The sequence below is a fragment of the Nicrophorus vespilloides genome, unplaced genomic scaffold (genome assembly GCF_001412225.1).
Source record: "Nicrophorus vespilloides isolate i.1.1-1 unplaced genomic scaffold, Nicve_v1.0, whole genome shotgun sequence".
Lineage (NCBI taxonomy): Eukaryota > Metazoa > Arthropoda > Insecta > Coleoptera > Silphidae > Nicrophorus > Nicrophorus vespilloides.
Window position 1 is genome coordinate 2,605 of NW_017095662.1, and position 22,698 is coordinate 25,302.

General features: G+C 29.9%; 2 protein-coding genes across 3 annotated transcripts in view; both read left to right on the top strand.

Annotated features, from left to right (window-relative positions):
- The first annotated feature begins 247 nt into the window (after positions 1 to 247).
- On the top strand, positions 248 to 10,646 carry LOC108559176 (clavesin-1-like). The gene is made up of 10 exons (XM_017916350.1): positions 248 to 733; positions 5,360 to 5,454; positions 5,518 to 5,668; positions 5,724 to 6,025; positions 6,087 to 6,263; positions 8,729 to 8,909; positions 9,644 to 9,735; positions 9,792 to 9,942; positions 10,000 to 10,304; positions 10,359 to 10,646. The coding sequence occupies exons 1-10, from the start codon at positions 634 to 636 to the stop codon at positions 10,557 to 10,559; spliced, it is 1,755 nt and encodes a 584-aa protein (XP_017771839.1). The 5' UTR covers positions 248 to 633; the 3' UTR covers positions 10,560 to 10,646.
- Positions 10,647 to 10,892: 246 nt separating this feature from the next.
- LOC108559187 (adenylate cyclase type 3-like) overlaps positions 10,893 to 22,698 on the top strand; it is a gene marked incomplete at its 3' end in the record, with an annotated part of 27,350 nt that continues 15,544 nt past the window's right edge. Inside the window, 2 exon segments of one of the 2 annotated variants that reach the window (XM_017916370.1) lie at positions 10,893 to 11,059; positions 20,455 to 21,080. In XM_017916370.1, coding sequence (XP_017771859.1) covers positions 20,550 to 21,080 — 531 coding nt within the window. 2 annotated transcript variants of the gene reach the window in all.

Sequence of the window (22,698 nt, forward strand, 5' to 3'; positions counted from 1 at the left end):
TCATAATTGCTAATTGTAATAAATTTACATAATTTGCTTTTTTAATGAAATTTGAGGGTTTTTAAATTGTAAAAAAAAATGATTATTTAAAGATGTCATGAAGATTAATTATGAAGACACTATATGTGCACGTTCATTGCATATAAATTAATGATTTAACACAGTGTTTTTGATCGTCAATGAAGTGCACGTATCGCGAACACCGAATGCGGATGACATTGAGTAAGTCGTTCTTTCTCTCGCATTTACACAATTCTTGTATCGTTCTCCGTTCTTCAATAACAGCTGAGTTAAGTGCACGAATCTGAAGGTCGTGTCTACCTTACGAAGACCGAAAACGACCCAGAAACGATTGACACTGCAAGAAAATCAAACAAAGCGGGTAAACGAAATAAAACGTAACAAATAGAAGCAATTCGTTCGGACGTCACACATGCTCACACTCACTCACACACGGTTTCCGATCGAAACGAACCATCAGCATGATGCATATAACCAAGGTGTTTTCGTTCGGACAAACAACAAACGCTCCTAGATACACACACGACGAACATCGTCGCACCAGCGTGTTTTCCATTAGTCTCCCTTGTTTCATCTCCCTTTTGAAAATAGAAGAATATAGAAGGATACAAGATGATACCGATCGATGTTCAGGTTGTCGATCATGAAGGACACGAACTCACGAGGGACGATATTGCAGAAAGGGTTCAACAGTTGAGAACTTTGGTGTTAGGTAATGTCCATTTATTTTATTGTTTTTCGCTTACAATACTTTTCAATTCTTTAACAAAATTTTCATCAAGAATTAAACATTTTGAACGTAAAATCAACAGATCTAAGATTACAATAGAAAATTCAATAAAGTAAAAATTTTGTTCCTAAAAAGTGACAAAATTGTTAATTAATGAGTAGATTAGATAGATAGACTTTCATAATTAATTGAAAATAGTAAAAAAATCGATCGAATATACAATGCTTTTTCTATATTTAAAAATTTGATTGAAAAGTTATGAAAATAAAAATTTTGGAAATTGAAAAAGTGTCTTCACATTTTCATTGATTACTCGAAAACAAATAAAGATAGATTAGATATTGAATGCTCATATTAAAGTTAAAAGTATGGAGATTCCAATGAGAATACAATCATTTTTTAAATACTCGAAAATATAACTAAAAAATTATAAATATAAAAATTTTGCAAATTGAAATATTATCTTCATATTTTCATTGATTACTCGAAAACTAATAAAGGTAGATAAGATATTGGACGCTCATATTAATTGGAAATGAATAAAGATTCGAATGAGCAACAATAATTATTGATTAGTAGAAAATTTGTTTAAAAAATTATAAAAAATATTTTTTTTTGTAAATTGAAAAACGGTCTTTACATTTTTATTGATTAGACTAAATAAACTAAATAAGGGTAGATTAGGTAATGAATACTCAAATTAAATTGAAAATATTAAAAAATCGAATGGCCTGTAATATTTCCTGTACTATTGACGATTTTCATATAAAAAGTTGTCAAATTCGAAAAAAAAAGAAGAAAAATTTTAGAAATAAAAAGTGTCTTAGTTTCTACTAATTTCATTATAAATACTGGAAAGTATCTATTTTAGTTAAAGACAAATCCAAACATTCTTATTGAAGCTAAAATGATGGATATTAAGCCTAATATCAATAAATTTTTGTTATAACTGATGTCAAAATTTTAATCTTGAAATTATTTATATCAAAAAAGTATCTTTACCTTTTAGTAAAGTTTTCATAAACTAAAAGAGTTATAGACAAAACTAAATATGAAAATTGAAGCTAAATTAATAAAGCATATTTAACTGCTAATTAACATATGAATTATATGTTTTGTGATAATTGCTTTAAAAATGCTTTATTAATGATAATTTCTATTTAAATTTCTATAATTATTTCACATATAAATGTGCATATTTATATCAGATCATACATATCAAAAAGTCCAAAGTTTTCGGGACAAAGTCGGATCAAAATTAATGTTTGATTACTTAATCATGATTAAGGTTTTCCTTTTATTGCATTTTCTGTTATGTTATGTGAAAATTAGATAATTTTCAGATAAACATTTCTCAACACATTAATTATTGAATAATCTACAAAGGTTCAAAGTCAAAACAAAATATACTAACTACTGATGTTTACTTTATTGTATCAATCAATAGATTTTGCGTAACTCGATTTTAATTTTTTTCTTAATTCCTCGAAAACTAATAAAAATAATTTAAATGTTGGATACTCACATTTAGTTGGAAAAAATCAAGAATCGAATGAGGTGAAAATATTTTTTTAATTGTTGAGAATTTGATGTAAAAATAAAGTTTTATAATTTGAGAAAGTGTCTTCACTCTTTTATTGATTACTCGAAAACTAATCAACTTAGATTAGATATTGAATACTTATATTGAAATGAAAAGAATAGAGAATCAAATGAATTTACAACAATTTTTTAATTATTTACAATTTTCAAGTAATAAGGTGACAAATTTGAAATTTATAAAAAGTGTAATCATCGAAAACGGTTTTATCTATTTCTAGTAAACTACATTAGTTATAGACTAATGAAAAAATGCGTAGTAAAGCTAAAATCATAAAATATAGGCTAATAGTATTATATATCTTATTGTAATTTAACATTACAATCATGATTTTTTTTAGTAGTCTTTACCTTTTGGTGATTTTCTCATAAACTGCTATAGCTAAAGTTTAAACTAAATACGAATATTAAAGCTGAAATAATAGAGTACATAATACTATAAAAATCATTATTAGATCACTTATAGATTTTGTGAAACTTGATTAGAAAATTTGAGTGAGGAAATTTTGTGTAGTATATTCACATTTTACGCAATTACTCGAAAACTATTAGAGGTATATTAGATATTGGATAGTCAAATTAAAGTAAAAACTATACAGAATCCAACAAGTCTATAGAAATTTTCGTAGTGGTAACGTATAAAGTGCTATAAGTTGTCAAATTAGTAGTTTTACTATAAATCATTTCCATCATTTATATGTAATAAATCAAAGTAATTATAATTATGCACTAAATCTTAATTATAATGTACTTTATAAAGAACAGTCTTCATCAGTATTTATAAGTGTAATTAATAAGGAAAAACTAGTATTTCATATTTAATTAATGAAAATAATCTAAATTAATTTGTTGCAAAATATAAGATATTGAAAATGCAATTTTTAATAATCGTTCAAAGTGCGTTTGCTAAAGAAAATTGCAAACATTTGCACTTTGCAACGAACATAATAAAATATTTATATATAATCACTGCACCTTGTTTTCGTCCTTACCGGAATTTCAATGAAATCGTTTTAAATTAATTATCTTTTGTAATAAACTTAATTACTCGTTTAAGTAAATATTCTTCCACTTGATAACAATAACAATAAAGTAATTATAATTATTGCATATTAATTAGTTTTTTTTTCTTGTTTTTATATGAAGAAGTCAACAATTTTTATTTAAAAACAATTCCATAATCTTTTAATTACAAGATTTTGTAAAGTCAAGTGACTTTTTTTTTATATAATCGTCGCTGATTCATCCACAACAGAAAAAACTAGGTACAAAGTGTAAAATCATGGTAATTTTCTTAGTTTAACGTTCTTGTTGTGGTTAATGATAGTCGTGTGCTAACAAGTACTTTTTTAACTTTAATTAACGTCCATTATAAGTGAATACTTAAACACGATCAAGCTCAAAAGAATATTTCAGTTTCTAGTAATTAAATTGTGTGTTTTCATTTGTAAATGATGGAATTAATGAAACAATTAATTTACTTTTTTTACTCATTTTCGTTCGATCGATTCATATTTCTGGGAATTAGGGAAAAATTGTTACAATACATACAGAGAATTCAATTGAAGTCACACAATTAGAGACGGGCGATAAACATCGTTATAATGAAGTGTATTTCTAGTAATTATGGTCATCAGAGTGCAGAATTAATTGTAATTTTATACGTACTTATAAATGTTAATTAATTTAAAAACAATATTTTCGTCAATAAAATTTACCTTGTTTTCAAGGATTATTTATCGATTTTCTGTATTATTACACGATTATTTATGAATTTTATTACTTCATTAACAAAGTAATTTATCTTTTTTTGTTTTTTTGACTTTTTGGAAAAATTGAAGATTTGTGAAAATTGTTTATATTTCATCAAATTATTTATAAAAACAATCTAATTGCAAATAATTATAATTATATTGATGATTTCGTTTCTTGTTAACTAATAGAAATGTAGAATCAATAATTTAGTCAATAATTACTAATTAACTAATTTCAGTAACAATTTTTTTCTTTTCATGGATTTTTTTTCTTTGGAATTGAAAAATTTAATGGAATGAAAGAAATATGGAAAATTGTCGAAAATTTTGTTTTGAAACGGAAAAAATTATGATCCATTGAAAAAAAAAATTAAAAAAAACTTCAATTATTTTTTTGCAATTAATGAAATATTTTGAATTTCATTACTATAATTATTTTTTTTTGTTCTTTTTCATTGTCTCATGATGAGATTCTATTAAAAATAACGAAAAACGTCCTTGTTTGTGAATAATTTCTGTTTTTACGAGAAAATTTTTGTGAATATCATTTCCGCACGTGTAATTATTGTCATCAAAGAAAGTCGACGATCACAACATAATTTCTAACAATTACCACGTGCGTTCCATATGAGTGAGTCCAGACTGAAACACAACTATAGAAAATTTAATGAGCAATACGTGTGTTTCCTATTTAGAAAAAAGTAAAAATTTAAATTGAATGACACAAAAATAAACAATTAAAATCATGTTAAATTCTATGAAAAATTATTTAAATTCTTGCGTAATATATAAGAAAATTTTATAAAATTAATAGTTTCTAATGATAATCGTTAAAATAAATAACAAATTTGTAATTATTAAAAAAAAACTAAGATTTTTTTAGAATTTTTTTCAATATTTGTAATTTATATTAACAACATATGCAAAGTGAAATAACTTTGAATATAAACAAGTAAAATCAAGTTTAATTTAATGGAAATTTAATATTTGGTTGTTGTATTTTTTAATATATTCAAAAAGTTAATGATTTTAATTGTAGTAAATATTATGAAAAGTATGTAATATTTTGATGGCTTTTGAAATATGTATATTAATGAAATAATTTATCAAAAAATAGACGTAAAAACTGTTGTTTTTAACTAAACTATTCATAAAATTGTTGCAAATTGAGAAATTTATAATTTTGATATGAAAAAAGTTTTTTTTTTCAGAACAAAATTTCTAAGATTATTTTTGATTGATGTTTTGTTTACAGCGGACGAGAATTTGAAGAAAATGCGTACGGATGATAGTTTTCTCCTGAGGTTTTTGCAGAGCTGCAAATTCATCGTGGAATTGGCTGCAAAGAGGGTCAGTTTTTAGCGCGTTTTTTTTTATATAATTTCTCTCTAATTACTATCATACTTTGTGCAGATGGTTAGTTATTATGAAATGATTGACGAGTATCCAGATTGGTTCAAGATCAATTCGCCGGAGGAGAACCGCGGTTTACTGTACAGAAACATGCGTGCGATGCTGACGCAAAGGGACAAAGAAGGTCGCGGCATTTACGTAGTTAAATTAGGTGAGCTTTTGTCCACTCGTTGTCCACATTTAATGCTGATTGTGATTGTATTCAGCTAACATTAATCCATCGAAAGTGACCATGAAGGAAGTGGTTAATGTCGACGACCTCTGGCTTGAATCCATCATGGATGATCCGATGACCCAGTGCAAGGGTCTGAGCGTCATCATCGACATCTCTGGATACTCACTCAAACTATTTCAATGGTTGACGCCGTCCAACATAAAATTCGGTTTAACAAAAATGGACACGCTCCCTGTAAAAGATATAGTTCTTCACGTAGTCAACACCTCTTTCTTAATGAGCGCAACGCTTAAACTGATTTGGCCGTTGCTCAGCCAGAAAATCAAAGATTCCGTAAGTTACCTTCACAAATTTTCAATTTTCACAAGTTAATCAATAAAAAATTGATCTACAGGTGAAATTCCATTACAACGATTTGGATTCGCTGCACAACTTCATAGATCCCGACAGTCTTCCCACTGAATACGGTGGTAAATTGAACGTTAATTACGAGAAGTTGGCGGAACAGCTGATCGCTAGGAACAACGAAATCGTCGAGAAGATCCAATACTTGAACTACATCTTCGAAAACAAATAAGAATTTGCCAATATTTACGCTCATCTTCATTATAAATATTATAAAACTAAATATAAGTCAGTCATCACTGTGATACGAAGATTGTTTTTTTTTTCAGGGTAGGGTGTTGTTTATAGAATTTCTTGTCATTTTAGTTTATTCGTTTTAGATATAAATACATGTATTTTGTTAAGCGTTACGTAATTATTTTTGTATCCTTTCCAATTTAGTGTGAAGTTCGTTTGAATCTCAGTATGTAGTTGATATTTAATCAGTGTATAGTTAATATGTAATTAGTATATAGTTGGTATGACGTTGGTATCTAATTGATAAGTAGTTGGTATTTAGTGATATGTATTTGTGATGTGGTTGGAATGTAGTTGGTATATAGTTAGTATATAGTTGATATATAATTGGAATACACTTAGCTGGTAGCTGTTATATAGTAGATATGTAGTTAGTACATAGTTTCTATCTAATTGGTATGTAGTTGATAATTACTGGTATGTACTTGGGATGTAGTTAGTATAGAATTGGTAAGTAAATTGGTAGCTGGTATATAGTAAGTATGTAGGTAGTTGGTAACAATTGGTATTAGTAGTTTTGACTTGGGATGTAGTTGGGATGTAGCTGGTATGTGGTTACTAGATAATTGATATATAGTTGATATACACTTAACACTTAACTGGTATATAGTAAGTAGGTAGGTAGTATATATTTAGAATATAGTTGGTAATAATAGGTATGTAGTGGTATGTGGTTGCTTTGTTGTTAGGATTTAAAGGGTATGTAGTTAATGTACAGTTTGTATAAGTTTGTTAAATAATTAGTATATAGCTGATGTATATTTGGTGCAAAGTTGGTATGTAGTTAATATATACTTTATTAGAAATTTTTGTTATAGTTGATACATAGTATATGTATACATAGTGATATGTACTTGTGATGTGGTTGGAATGTAGTTGGTATATAGTAAATATGTAGTTAGTACATAGTTTCTATCTATTTGGTATGTAGTTGGTAATTAGTGATATTTACTTGGGATGTGGTTGGAATGTAGTTAGTACATAGTTGATATATAATTGGAATATACGTAACTCGTTGCTGGTATATAGTAAATATGTAATTGGTACATAGTTTCTATCTAATTATTATATAGTTGGTAATTAGTGGTATGTAGTTGGTATATAGTTAGTATATAGTTGATATACAATTGGAATACACTTAACTCGTAAATAGTAAATAGTAAATATGTAGTTAGTACATAGTTTCTATCTATTTGGTATGTAGTTGGTAATTAGTGATATGTACTTGGGATGTGGTTTGAATGTAGTTAGTATATAGTTGATATATAATTGGAATATACTTAACTCGTAGCTGGTATATAGTAAATATGTAATTGGTACATAGTTTCTATCTAATTGGTATATAGTTGGTAATAAGTGGTATGTACTTGGGATGTGGTTGGAATGTAGTTGAAATGTAGTTGGTATGTAGTTAGTATATAGTTGATATACAATTGGAATACACTTAACTCGTAGCTGGTATATAGTAAGTAGGTAGGTAGTACATAGTTGGTATGTAGTGGTATGTAGTTGGTAATTAGTGGTATGTACTTGGGATATAGTTTGTATAGAATTGGTATGTAAATTGATAGCTAGTATATAGTAAGTATGTCGTTAGTTGATAACAATTAGTATGTAGTGGTATGTACTTGGGATGTAGTTAGTATATAGTTGGTATGTAGTGGTATGTGATTGGTTTGTTGCTAGGTATTGTATGTAGATATGTAGTTAGTACATAGTTAATGTACAGTTTATATAAGTTTATATAGCTGATACTTGGTGCAAAGTTGGTATGTAGTTAGTATATAGTTTATTAGAAATTATTTTATAGTTGATACATAGTATATAAGTAGTATATAGTTAATTTAATATTTTGAGTAGGACATAAGTGAAATGGAAATAGAGATGCAGAAAATGTGGAAAATTGGCGTGAAATTGCATGAATTCATCCGAGGTTTTCAATTATTTGCGATTCAGTTTATGATTCATGGAAACTCCTTCGACCGTCGCGCACGACCCGTCCGTTGCTAAGGGGGGAGTTTTCCCCCCCTTCCGCCCTTCCCACCCACGTATGCGCGCGCTTCGATTTCCAACCCAGTTTGTGAGCTTAAAACTCGAAGGAAAATCGAGTGTCGACGGGGTGGAAAACAAAAAGCATCGACGTTTTTCCCCGTTACTAAGCATTGAGAGGACTAAATCTCAATACAAATAGTGCAGATTAAAAGAGATTAAAAAGTGTAAATATTAACAAGAATGGATGTGTTTAGTAACGACAATTGATTAAAATTGTAATTGAAGAAAAGGATCAACTCAATCGTAAGTTTAATAAATTTAATGTTTGATTACTTTTGAATTGATTGAGACGTAAATTGTGTTTTTTTTGGCGAAATTAATCGATATTTGCGTAACGTTCAGATGCATATTGAGGACAAATTGGAGTGCAGTCAGATCGCGAAGGTTCTGAAGCAGATCTCTCACGGTTCCATCGAGTATCCTTGTTTGGACAGGGAATGGCAGGAAAGGGCCGAAGAGGAGCTGAAGGAGACGCCTGAGAGGTACAAGCAGGAACTGGCTGCCTTGAAAGCTCTCGTCCTGAGTAAGTTTTGACTTAAGTCAAAGTATTTTACATATTCAGAATGTAATTAAACTTACAATTAATAGTGCATGATGAAATTTGATAATTTTGTTAATTTATGAAAAGTAGTTGGTATATAGTTAGTATATAGTTAGTATATAGTTGATATATAATTGGAATACACTTAGTTCGTAGCTGGTATATAGTATATATATAGTCAGTACATAGTTTCTATCTAATTGGTATGTAGTTGATAATTAGTTATATGTACTTGGAATGTGGTTGAAATGTAGTTGGTATATAGTTAGTATATAGTCAATATATAATTGAAATACACTTAGCTCGTAGCTGGTATGTGGTTACTAGGTAATTGATATAAATTTGATAATTTTGTTAATTTATGAAAAAAAAAGTTTATATATATTTTTATATCAACTATATACTAAGTATATACCAAGTATACATCAACTGTATACTAACTACATACTAACTTTATACCAAATATACATCAACTGTATACTAACTACATACTAACTTTATACCAAATATACATCAACTCTATACTAACTACATATTAACTTTATACCAAATATACATCAACTGTATACTAACTACATACTAACTTTATACCAAATATACATCAACTCTATACTAACTACATACAAACTGCATACCATAATTTCACAGTAATAGTTCAATTAATTTATAAATTAAAAGAAACTGAGACTATATAGTTGATTTTTTCCATATTTCAGATGATACTAATCTAAATGTGCCCAAAGAAGATGCATTCCTCACGCGTTTCCTCAGGGCCAGGAAATTCGACAATAAAAAAGCATTCAACATGGTAAAAAAAATCCAAATTTCTTTACTCAAATCAACACTAACATCACAAATCTTCAGCTTCAGCGTTACTACTTGATGAAACTGAAGTGTCCGGAGCTGTTCCAATGCCCTCTACCATCCGAGATAGAAACAGTTTTCGAGCTTCAAGCCCAAACGATGCTTTCGGACAGGGATCAGCACGGAAGACGCATCTACGTGATACGAGTCGGTAAATTAGTAGAGAGACAAGATGAACTGTAAACAAACTGTTTTTCCGCGAAAAAAGATAATTTCGATTCCAGTAAGGTGACAATTGACGACATCTTCAGGACGAACATCATGGCTTTGGAGCAGATCGTACGAGAACCAGAAACGCAAATTTCCGGACTCGTCGTCGTCCTGGACATGGCAGGATTGAGTTTGAATCACGCCAAGTTCTTCACACCTTATTACGCGAAGAAAATGGTGGAATTAGTCCAAGAGACTTTTCCGCTTAGATTCAAGGGCTTCCACGTGGTCAACGAGCCTTTCTACTTTGATGCCATTATGGCCGTATTGAAACCGTTCATGAAGGAGAAAATCAGGAAAAGGGTAACAAAAAGAAATAATCTAATTTATTGCAATTAATTTCATAATTTGTTTTAGATTTATTTACACGGAAACGACTTGACTAGTTTACACGCTTTCCTTAACACTGAAATCCTCCCGTTGGAATACGGAGGAACGAACGGGACTTTCGACAATCGCGCCTGGAAAATGCAACTGCTTAAAGACGAGGACTACTTTAGAAGCCTCAAAGAGTACGGCTACAAAGTAGAAATCGCTGAAGAAATACAAGAAAACTGAAACGCTTGCGCTTAATTGAATAGAGAAGGAAAGCGCTTATTTTAGTTTGAATCGATTAATTTTTGGAGCTGGATAGAAAACATGGCAAAAAAGTACAAAAAAAAATAATATTTTTTAAACAAATTATTATAATTATTGTTGTTAAAAGAAAAGATTTATAGATGATTTGAAAATAAATTTTAAACAAATTTCGCACCGTTGATTCCAATTTCACGCTTTTTTTTTTCTGTGACTGCGAAACGAACGATAATGCTGCGTTATCGTCGATGATAAATCGCTGCTTCCGCAGAGAATTTTGTCGCATATTTTCAGTGTGCTTTGAATCGTAGCTCGGAAAAGTTGAATTGTTGTTAAATTAACATATTTCGTGTAGTGAACAATAGTTTTTTGGTTTGCGGACAATAGTTGTTAGATAAGGGTTTTTCGAGTGGGCGTGATTGAAAACAACAGCTCGAAATCAGTGGAAACGATATCGAAGAGTGCCGATTAATTGGGATGACGTAAGTACCGTAATTTGATTAATTGTTGCATAAACGAATTTTGTTTTTTGTTGTTGTTTTGTTTTGTTATGAAACAATGGAAGTTTACGAGTAAAATGTGTTAGTTTATTTCACTTTGTTTACGACCTAAATAATGTTTTTTTGGATATCTTCGGGCTGAAAGCAATTTGCTGTAGCTTGAACAACGCCACTATACAAATACAAATACACTGTGTGACACGGTCATAACTATTAAGGGTTTACTGAAAATACTGGAGTAAATCCAAAGAGATTACGGATAAAGCAAGATTTGTACATCTGTTATTTACAAAAAAACATACTAAACTCCATTAAATCAATACAATTTTACAATTTAATCAATAGTTTGAGAATCTGTTGATTGAATTGTTGGAATCTTACATAATTTACATTCTTTTGTTCAAAACAAGAAATTTAGGTTATGTCGAGACACCTCAACCGTTATCTAAGCGGAAATGACGAACGTGACGTTGAAATCAACGTCGTCGTCGATGTTTGCAATTGTTTCAGAACTATTTGTCTTTTGTTTCGCCCATTGCTCCAATATCACTTATTCCATGTTTTCACTAAAAAGCTGAACTTTCTTAATTCATTTCATAAATTTAATCAAATTTTTATTTTTTTGTAAGACTTTCAATAATATCGAGTTATACAACAAAATGTATACAAAATTATTATTTCAAACTTTAAAAATTAATTTCTCGTTAATTATTAATAGCAGAATTAATCCATTACACTTAAAATATTTCTCTGATATTTGTCTTTCATTAGACTATTTAGTTTACATTCCGACTTTAACAGTAATCAAGATATTTAGCAAAATATAAAGGTATTTCATAATTTATAAAATAGTGTTTAATTTAATGAAAATTACACGAAACTCGCAAATCTTATTACAATTTTCATTAACATAATATTCTCCAATTATTTAACTTCCACTTTCATATTTACTTTCCATTGTAGCTACATAAATTATCGAGATTTAGAAATAAAACTAAACATGTGTAAAAATAATTTATTACTTCAAATTTTAAAAATTAATTTCTCGTAAATTATTAATAGCAGAATTAATCCATTACACTCAATATATTTCTCAGATGTTTGTCTTTCATCTGACTATTCAGTTTACATTCTGACTTTAACAGTAATCAAGATATTTATCAAAATGTAAAGGTATTTCATAATTTATAAAAGAGTGTTTAATTTAATGAAAATTACACGAAACTCGTAAATCTTATTACAATTTTCATTAACATAATATTCTCCAATTATTTAACTTCCAATTCTATATTGACTTTCCCTTGTAGCTACATAAATCATCGAGATTTAGAATTAAAACTAAACTTATGTAAAAATAATTTATTACTTCAAACTTTGAAAATTAATTTTACAAAAATTATTAATTATATGATTAATTCTTAATCTTTATAATAATACACTATATTATAAGATTAATTTGTATATTTAACTTAAATTGAAGCTTAATCAATCATGAAGATATTTGGTAAAATGTATTACATAAATTACAAAAAAAATGAAAGACAATTTCTTGAAAATCACAGATCTTACTACAATTTCAATTAATATAATATATTCTCCAATTATTAAGCTTTAATTTGCATATTTAGTTTCTATTGTAGCTTTATTAATCATTAAGTTATAGAATAAAATATAAACGTATTACAATTTTAGTTTCAAACGTAGTTAATTAAGAAAATAAACTAAGTGGATAGTTTTCATGAATTGAAATATGCAATTAATTGTTGTTTTAAAATCAGTATAAATTTCGTATTTACATGTAAAACATTGAAGAAATATAAAAGTCGTAAATTTCTTTGAAAAAAGGACGCATTTTATAATTAATAATTTCTCTAAATGAATCACAAATAAATAAATTGTGAAAGATAAATACAAACGTTTTTAATTAGTGGAATTACTTCAAAAGTTGCTTTTGAAACAGGAGACGTATGTAAACAAACAAAAAAAATAATAAAGGAGTACACTTTTAATTACACTTCACATGGAAAACCCTTTGAAGTGATGGCGAAAACGAAGTGTATGAAAAAACGGCAAAAAAGAAATATTCAATTATTTCAAGTTTAGGACAAATAGATTTGTTCTACGGCGAGTGTGTTAGTTAAGCATTTTGCCCGGACGATGATGAAGGGTGGTTGCACAGCCACCTCCTCGAAGGGTGCGAAAGAGAAAGAGAGAGAGAGATGCGGCGTTCGGATGAGAGGAAGAGAGATGCGGGTAATATTGATCCAAACCGAAACCGAGCCCTTCGCAAGTTTTCGCTTACGTTTCGCCTACCAAAAAGCAACACGCCTAGGCCTAGGTTCGATGCACGACGTTCGTTGCACAACACAGTTTTCATCCAAACAATCCGAGTATAAATCTGTATATAATTAGATTCTACTTTCATTCAATTCGTATTGTTTTTTTTATAGATTTTTCACTGAATGGTTTAAAAATAGATTTAGTGGATTGAGACAGAAGTTTGTAAATAAAACATAGCAAAAGTTGAGCGCAGAAAGAGTTTTGTGGAATAAAATTGGGACGAATTATAAGGCCATTTCGATATTGCTTTGAATCAATTTGTTATTATGTGTTTTTTTTTGTAGTAATAGACGTGATCAAATATGTATTAAAAAGATACAAAAATTGAGTACAGAAAGATTATTAGAAGATTAAATTGAAACTGATTTTTCTTTATTGATTAAAAGATTAGTTCAAATTTGTGTTTGTAAAATTACAAGAATTATAAACATGTTAAAAAATTTGTTGGAAAAATATCATAATTTCAAGTGAAAACTAACAGTATCTCAACAATTAAACAAATTTCAAGTGAAAACTGAAAGAATCTCATGAATTACAGTATTTTTTTTCAGTAATTTGTATATCAAAATGTTGCACTTTTTTCCAATATTTATTTTCAAAATAATTCGACAATAGAAATTCAGCTGTAAACATTCAAAATTTTAAGTGAAAACTAATAGAATCTCAACAATTACTGAAAAATTATAGAAATTTGCGATTTTTTCAGTAATTTTTATATCAAAATATTGCACTTTTCCAAGTTGATTTTCAAATCAATTCAACAATAGAAATTCAGTAGTAAAGATTCAAAATTTCAAGTGAAAACTAATAGAATCTCAACAATTACTGAAAAACTATACAAATTTATGATTTTTTCAGTAATTTTTATATCAAAATATTGCAAATATTTCCAAAATTTATTTTCAAATTAATTCGACAATAGAAATTTAGTAGTAAAGATTCAAAATTTCAAGTGAAAACTAATAGAATCTCAACAAATACTGAAAAATTATAGAAATTTATGATTTTTTCAGTAATTTTTATATCAAAATATTGAACACAATTGAAAAGAAAAATACAATTATGTTTAATGTAAATAAATTTAATATAGAAAGAGAGAAAATATGAACAATTACAGATGATTTAATGAAATAAAAAGTATAAATTTTCATGTTTCCATGATATTTTATGTTTAATTGAAACTGTAGCGTAATAAACTCATTGAAATTGAGAAACGTTAATCCAAAGCAAAAAAAGAAAGCCGAAGAGATATCAAGTTTATTAAATTCCCCACTTTTAATCACGTTGCGTCGAAATCCGAAACAAATGAAACAGTCCACATTCGTCCTCCTCTTTCACTCTTTCTCTCTCTCTCTATTTATCACATCTGCTGCAATTTTCCAGTTCGAAGGATCTCCGTTTTCCAGCTAATTCCCTTTATTTGACGACTAAAAATAAAATAAATGAATTGGGTCGATAGCAAAAAAAATTGTCAACTTTTTTTTTTTAATATGTGAAATGCTGCTTGCATTTGATATGTGCGCCCATCTAATTCCGCTTGTTTACCTTCGACCGTTCTAATTCGAACGTGATATTTCCCTAATTCCAGTCGCATCCCGGATGGATGCGAAAACCCCAGATTTTCTTTTCCCCGCTGTGTTTCAATCAAATTCTACGCCATCAGGGTGGGCTTTGGTGATGTGTTTTTCAATGGGAGAGACGGAGAGAGAGAGAGAGAGAGGAATAGAGCGATGCTGGTAGGAAGCAAACGCATTTGATGTAATGCACGAAGTGAGAAACCTTTCAAATTTATCTCTCTCTCTAGAACACACACACACACACGATCTGGTGAAAGCACTTCAAACTTGTCCCAACATAGGAAAAGGGTCAGCCTCGTGCATGTATCCACTCGCCCGATTTAAATTAGTTCATCTAAATTTACTAAACATTAATGCTAAACTCAGACTTTTCTCCAATTTATGCTTAAATAATTCATTATATCAATATCATAATTGAAAAATAAATGAAATTGAAAATCAAAGAAACGTTGATTTTTATTATATTTTCCTTGTAAACCCGGCGCATCCACCATTTAAAACAATCATGGATATTTTGATTTTTTTTCGTGTCTAAAAAAGAATTCTACAATTATCTAGAAATTATGTATGAACATTAATTGTTTATAGTTTTTTTTTATTATTTAAGTCTGTTAGCTACGATACTTCATAAATGCTCTTTTTTACGATTATTTTCGCATAAAATCTTTCACAGAAAAGAAAAGTCATTATTCCGAGCAATTCCGACTTTAACATCTCGTATTTTTCTAACAAACAAGATGAAACGACTAATCTTATTATACTTTCCTCATTTCAATCTAGAGACATGATTAAGTTTTGTTATTGATAATTTATTGTTTTTTTTTTTTGATAAATAAATGTTTACTATATAAAAATATCTATTTTTAAGCTTTATCATTTACAAACTGTTGATTTCAATTGTTTATTTGTTTGTTTTAACGTTTTGAAAATACTGCGAAAATTTTGTTTTTACTTTTTTTTTATACAACAAAATCATTACAACTTTATCCATTATTTCATATAAAAAAAAAAATTTATTTTAACTAATGAATTACGCAGAAATTTGTAAATAAAACTCATTGTTTTCAGAAGCTAAATCGATATTTTCAAAAATGAGCACCAAAAAAAAAAAAAAAAACAAACGTTGTTGCATAACTGCAATGAAATCGCGTTATCCGGCGAACGGATACGGGCATAACGTTTTGTGTCAACATTGATTTATTGCCGCGTTGACGTTTTTTTTTTTACACTTTTTAATTGCGACCGAAATCCGCGTTGTTGCACGTTCCTATTGAAAATCGCTGAAAATTTCATAAATTGCGATTAAATAAAAACAAAAGAACAACGCTAGTGTGAAACAATGAGACAATAGGTCATGCGTTCTTTCGATCGGCGGGAAAATAACGTTTTTTGAAAATCGTGCCCCATAGTCTATAGTCTGTATCCATGTATCCACGTTTCTCCATGTACTTTGTATGAAAAATATATAAATTTTGCGATCGTTTTTTCTTTTTTTGGTTGTACGGTCGCTTGTCGGAGGCGGCTGTAGGTTTGGGGGGCGGCGGGGCGCGTGCGCCTCCCTCTTTTCACCACCGCCGCTGTTCCGGGGTTGAGACTCCGGGTCTTCTCTCTCTGGGTTCCAGTGAGTTTCCTCCGGTGCCCGGAACCGCCGCTCCGGATCGGCCTCCAGCTCTGCGACCGCCACACTTCGTATTCCCTCAAATCCTTTTTGATCGATACACGCGCGCCGTTCACAGAGTGTTGGTGTACGCTGCGTGTTTCGCCGCTACTTCTGCAGAAGCAACAACAACAACAACCACCGAAAAAACTACAAAAAATCTTAACCGAAAAGCTCGACGGACGCATCTTACAAACGGAAACATGTTGATAAACACACGTGCGATCCGTTGCGATACTTCTTCACGTTCGCCGCCCCCCGGTATTTACATTATAAATAAATTGCACGAAACTCAAAGAAAAACAAATCCAAATTCATGCACGTTCATTTTCATCCTTTTTTTGTTAATGATTCTAGCAACTAAGCATGCATCTAAGTAGTAATCCAATAGAAAACGTGAAAATTTCACATTTAACATATTTTATCCTTAATAATTCACTATTAATTATGATGTTTATTCAACGAAAACACACATTTAATAATACATTCATTAATTATAAACGTTCTGCACCTAATTACAAATAACTACATAACAAATCGATTTTATGATCATACACATTTCTAAATTGTATTTAAATAAAAAGTATACTAATTTAGTAATGAAATTAGGGATTTATGAAACGTGTAAATTCATTACAATATAATAAGATTAAAATATCAAATAGGAGGAAAAGTTTCATCTCGACTCGGACATATTAATTAGTATCGTTCGTCTATTACAAGCTTTGATAACTAATGACTACGGTCACTAATTAATGTGCACTTAGCGCAGAGTATTATTACCGAAGAGAAAATCGTTATGTTCACACAGTTTCTCTTTTTTCTATCATTAATATTACTTTTATTGGAGCTTCCTCTTTGATTACCATAAACAAATTGGAGAAGAGAAAAAAAACGATCAATACGAAAACAAGGAACAAAGGGATATGGAAAAAAAATCCCTTCGATAATGAGAAAGAAGCCCTGGATTTGAACAGCGTTTCTCCCGAGTTGATTGACTCAATTGACGTACAAGAATAAGATAAAAAGAAGTATTTGATCGTCTCTGGTGGTTTGTAAATGAGATCCACCGAGATTTAGTTAAACTTTCGTTTAGTTACATTTCCGTGCCTTATTTGATTTACTTATTTCATTTCTTGTATAAATTTATTATAATCTTTATTATTTTCTTATAATGGTTTATTTAATATTCTCTTATATTTTATACTTTTTTTTAAAGATTTTTCAACGAAATCTAACAAAATTGTAATTTAACTATTTTACTATATTGATTTAACTATTTGTAAGCAGACTAAGTTTTTGCATAATAATTTCTCTTTAGTATAAATTGTGTACATTTAATGGATAAATGTAGGTATTCACCTTTAGATTTCGGTTAATTAACTTTGGTATTGAACTTCGAAGACGAAATCCTTCCCTTCTCTCGTGCTTTGTGTGCGTTTTGTGTACAATTAATAACGTAATCTTGGACGCAAATATACGTGCATCGTTCTAAGTCCTGGAGAAACACAAGGAGAAACTTAATGTCTTCCCCTTTAATCTTAGGGTTTCCACTCGATTAGTCCGAAAGCAAAACGTAATTATCGGTGACTTTGGTGAATCGAACATTGTTCAAAATAACATCAAAGATCTATGAAATTTGTATTCAAATCAATCATCAGTTAATTATTCTATTATTTCGTAATATTTATCATTAAGAAACTTAAAAAAAATTACATAAAAATTTCTAAAAATTTACAATTTGTAAAATTAAACATTTGTTGCTAAAATTGAAACCTTTCTTTTAATAAATGATTATAAAAACACTTAACGTTTAGTTATACTATTGAAATTTTACTACAGTTTGTCCTATTAATGGAATTATAGAAAAAAATAACTTTTTTAAAAGAAAAATTGAAGTTTTTCTATAAAGAATAAAAATTGATTAATTGATCCAAAACATTATTCAAACTAGATTATAGCAAAATCAAATAAAATCTAATATAAAATCAATAAATAATTGATTATTCTTTCAAAATTTAAACTTATATGATTCCTATATACGTGTTTTTTCAGTAATATTCTTCATTTTCAGTGTACAAATCAAAATCTTTCTCATATCACATTTTTTTTTGCTAAATGGAAAAAAAAGGGGATTTTCCGGATTGCGACCCTCTCGAGTCTTCTGTGTCGGACATGAATATAACCCAGTTTCTGATGAGTCCGCAAGTTTAACGAAGTACAACGGGTTCGAGTTGAGTGGAAATCATGTTCCTTGTTGAATCTGGGATTCAATAAAACCGAAATGATACTCACTGTTACACTGATATAGAAAAAAAAAACGAGCCTACTAGAAATTGAATTTTTCGCACTTTATTGGTTTCTTAATAATTATAAATTGATTTCATAGTAAACTAAGTAAAATTAACATATTTGAAATGTGTCATAAACTAACTAAATTTATGTTAAATCTAATCTACCCAAAAATATAATAAAAAACTTATCCTAACTTAATCTAAGAACCGTTAATCTACATAAAACTTATCCTAAGCTAATTTAGAAATCATAAACTTAAATTAAGCTAAGCAAATCTATTCTAAACTTATCTTAACCTAACAAATCTTAAACATATCCTAACCTAACAAATCTTAAACTTATCCTAACCTAACAATTCTTAAACTTATCCTAACCTAATCTAAGAACTCTTAATCTACTTAAAACTTATCCTAAGCTAATTTATAAATAATAAACTTAAATTAAGCCAAGCAAATCTATTCTAACCAAACGATCCTAAACTTAACTGAATCTATTCTAAACTTATCCTAACCTAACAAATCTTATATCCTAACCTAACAAATCTTAAACTTATCCTAAACTAATCTAAGAACCCTTAATCTACATAAAACTTACCCTAAGCTAATTTAGAAATCATAAACTTAAATTAAGCCAAGCAAATCTATTCTAACGATCCTAAACTGAACTGAATATATTCTAAACTTATCTTAACCTAACAAATCTTAAACTTATCCTGACCTAAACTAAGAACCCTTAATCTATATAAAACATATCCTACGCTAATTTAGAAATCATAAACTTAAATTAATTAATTAATTAACTGAATCTATTCTAAACTTATCTTAACCTAACTAATCTTAAACTTATCCTAACCTAACAAATCGTAAACTTATCCTAACCTAATCTAAGAACCCTTAATCTACTTAAAACTTATCCTAAGCTAATTTATAAATAATAAACTTAAATTAAGCCAAGCAAATCTATTCTAACCAAACAATTCTAAACTTAACTGAATCTATTCTAACCGTATCCTAACCTAACAAATCTTAAACTTATCCTAACCTAAACTCAAAATAAACAAAACTACTTGATATTTCTCAAATACAACTGAAATTAATTGCGTATTAAGATTATATGAAAAAATAATAATGATTTGTGCATTTAATTGGCAAAATTTAAATTGAACCAGTTTCTGTGTATATTCTAATTTCGGCGAAACCGAAATTAATTGAGCGCAAATAATTCAACTAACGACCCGACATCCACTTGGAGGCAGACTCCACCCCTCAGCAAACGATCCTCGATTGTTTAATTACAGCCGCCTCCGATCAATGTATATTTGAATATTGTGCATTTCGTTTTGAGACGGAATTCTTTTAGTTTCAGATTTCGAAGTGCACGTGTTTACGAACGGTTTCTCTATTAATTAATTGTTTTGTAATTGCGCTGCGAATGATGTTTAAATTGCGGCTTCTTTTTGTTGTTGCTGGTGATATAATTTTGTGTTTGTTTGTTTGTTGTATTTGCAGGAGGTTCGCGTGCGGAATGATCGAGGAGGTCGGGGAGTGACGGACATTTCAAGGTGAGGATACGTAGCAGCAGCAGCAGGGCGGAGAGGAGGACGATGGGCGACGGTCAGCAAGTGGTGATGCAGGGCAAGATCCGCTCGAAGTTGATCTGGAGTTCGTTCAGGGATTCGTACCTGGAGAAGCTCTACCAGAGCTACAGCGTCCGACAGAAGCGCGCCGGACTCGAATGCTTCCTGCACACGGCCATCCTCTTCGACCTCTACATGCTGATGGTGCCGAGCGGACAAGACGCTCTTGTCTTCGCGATCATGAGCGCCTTCCTCACGGCCAACTGCTGCCTCCTCGTCTGGTGCAAACGGGGAATGCAGAAGTGCGCTATTTGGCCTGCCGTTCCTCACATCTGCTGGCATCTGGCTAACGCTCAGCTCCTCGCCTCACTCTTCCTCAAGAAGAACGAGGTCACTTCAAGGGATAGCTTAGGTTGGGTCCTCCTGCTCGACTACCTCATCTACGTCACTCTTCCTCTCAGGCTCAGATACTGCATCATCCTAAGTATTGGAACGTGCGCTTCCTACTTGGCTGCGATCATCGGATTGGCAAAGTTCGAAACGCACGTACTTGAACAAGTAAGTTACAAACACATCATTTCTTTACTCTTACTACAAACTACTTAACAAGTAACACTTAAATTGATACAAGTGAACTAAAATCTTCCTTACTAAAGTAACAAGTAGTCCTCTTTATAATCAACTATTGACAAGATTATGATAAAATTTATAAATGAACTTTAATTTTATGAAAATTAAATAATACTTAAATACTTGTCGCAATAAAAAAGTCTGATTTTGCTTACAAATAATAAAAATGGGATTTTATTAGAGATTTATGCTGGTTTTTTTTTAACTGTTTGCATGCACGAAATTATCGATCGTGTTTTCGCTGAAAACAAACGAGAGTTACGTAAATACAATAAAACAAAAAACTAATATGAAAATCAGTTGTATTTGTCTGAATTGAAACTTATTGCTGATTCTGTTGAAAATCCTGATAAAACAAGACAAAGAACAAATAGGTTTGTGACGTGTCGGTACCGTCCATAACTCTTATCTTGAAGCTGTAAAAAGACGCAAGGACAAGGAAGAAAAGCGCAAACTTAAAACAACTGAAAACACTTTTTGTTTTCAGGGACAATAAATTATACGCTTTTCAGCAGACATCTAGGCGGCGACGAACTTTACCTTGTCGTTTTCACAGCGTGTTGCATAAGCGTTTTGCAGGAATGTTCAGACAGTTTCCAAAACTTCTGTGTGTGTGAGAGAGAAAAGGAGAGAAAGATACACACATGGTGTATTAATTAGTTTTCGGATGTGGAGAAAACCGCAACGCAAATGACGTAATAGCGTTGCTGCTGCTGGAAATAATCGGAGCGGAGAAAATGTTGAGTTGAAGAAGTTTTCAACTTTTATGATGTGTGAATTGATTTCGGAATTGCGCGCGACGCGAAATGAGGCGTAAATAGGGAAGGATAATCGGTTTGGGAGCTCGCTGAAGTTCTAGGATATTTTAAAGTTTGGCCGCGATACGTGACCGTTTAAATTCAATTCGAAATATTGATTAGTGCAGCTGTTTGCCAAACGAAGAAACGAAAAATCTTTCATTTCGGAACTTTCTTTTTATTGCCGCAATGTAATATTTTATTTCGTCGTAACGTAAAGAAATTTATAGATATTTTTAAGGTTAGGTTAACATAGGTTAGGTTTATGTTAGGTTTAGACGGAATACTTTACAGTTATTTAGGTTATGTTATAGAAATTTATTGATATTTAAGGTTAGGTTAACATAGGTTAGGTTTATGTTAGGTTTAGACAAAATATTTTACAGTTTTTAAGGTTGTGTTATGGAAATTTATAGATATTTGAGGTTAGGTTAACATAAGTTGGGTTTATGTTAGGTTTAGACGAAATACTTTATAGTTATTTAGGTTATGTTATGGAAATTTATTGATATTTAAGGTTAGGTTAACATAGGTTAGGTTTATGTTAGGTTTAGACGGAATACTTTATAGTTATTTAGGTTATGTTATGAAAATTTATAGATATTTAAGGTTGGGAGCTCGCTGAAGTTCTAGGATATTTTAAAGTTTGGCCGCGATACGTGACCGTTTAAATTCAATTCGAAATATTGATTAGAGCAGCTGTTTGCCAAACGAAGAAGGAAAAATCTTTCATTTCGGAACTTTCTTTT

Bases quoted from the DNA above. Each gene is read 5' to 3' on its own strand.
- LOC108559176 (XM_017916350.1), top strand. From the start codon at position 634: ATGATACCGATCGATGTTCAGGTTGTCGATCATGAAGGACACGAACTC. The intron at 734-5,359 runs GTAATGTCCATT...TTTTGTTTACAG, and splicing joins GTTGAGAACTTTGGTGTTAG to CGGACGAGAATTTGAAGAAA. The intron at 9,943-9,999 runs GTAAATTAGTAG...CCGCGAAAAAAG, and splicing joins CATCTACGTGATACGAGTCG to ATAATTTCGATTCCAGTAAG.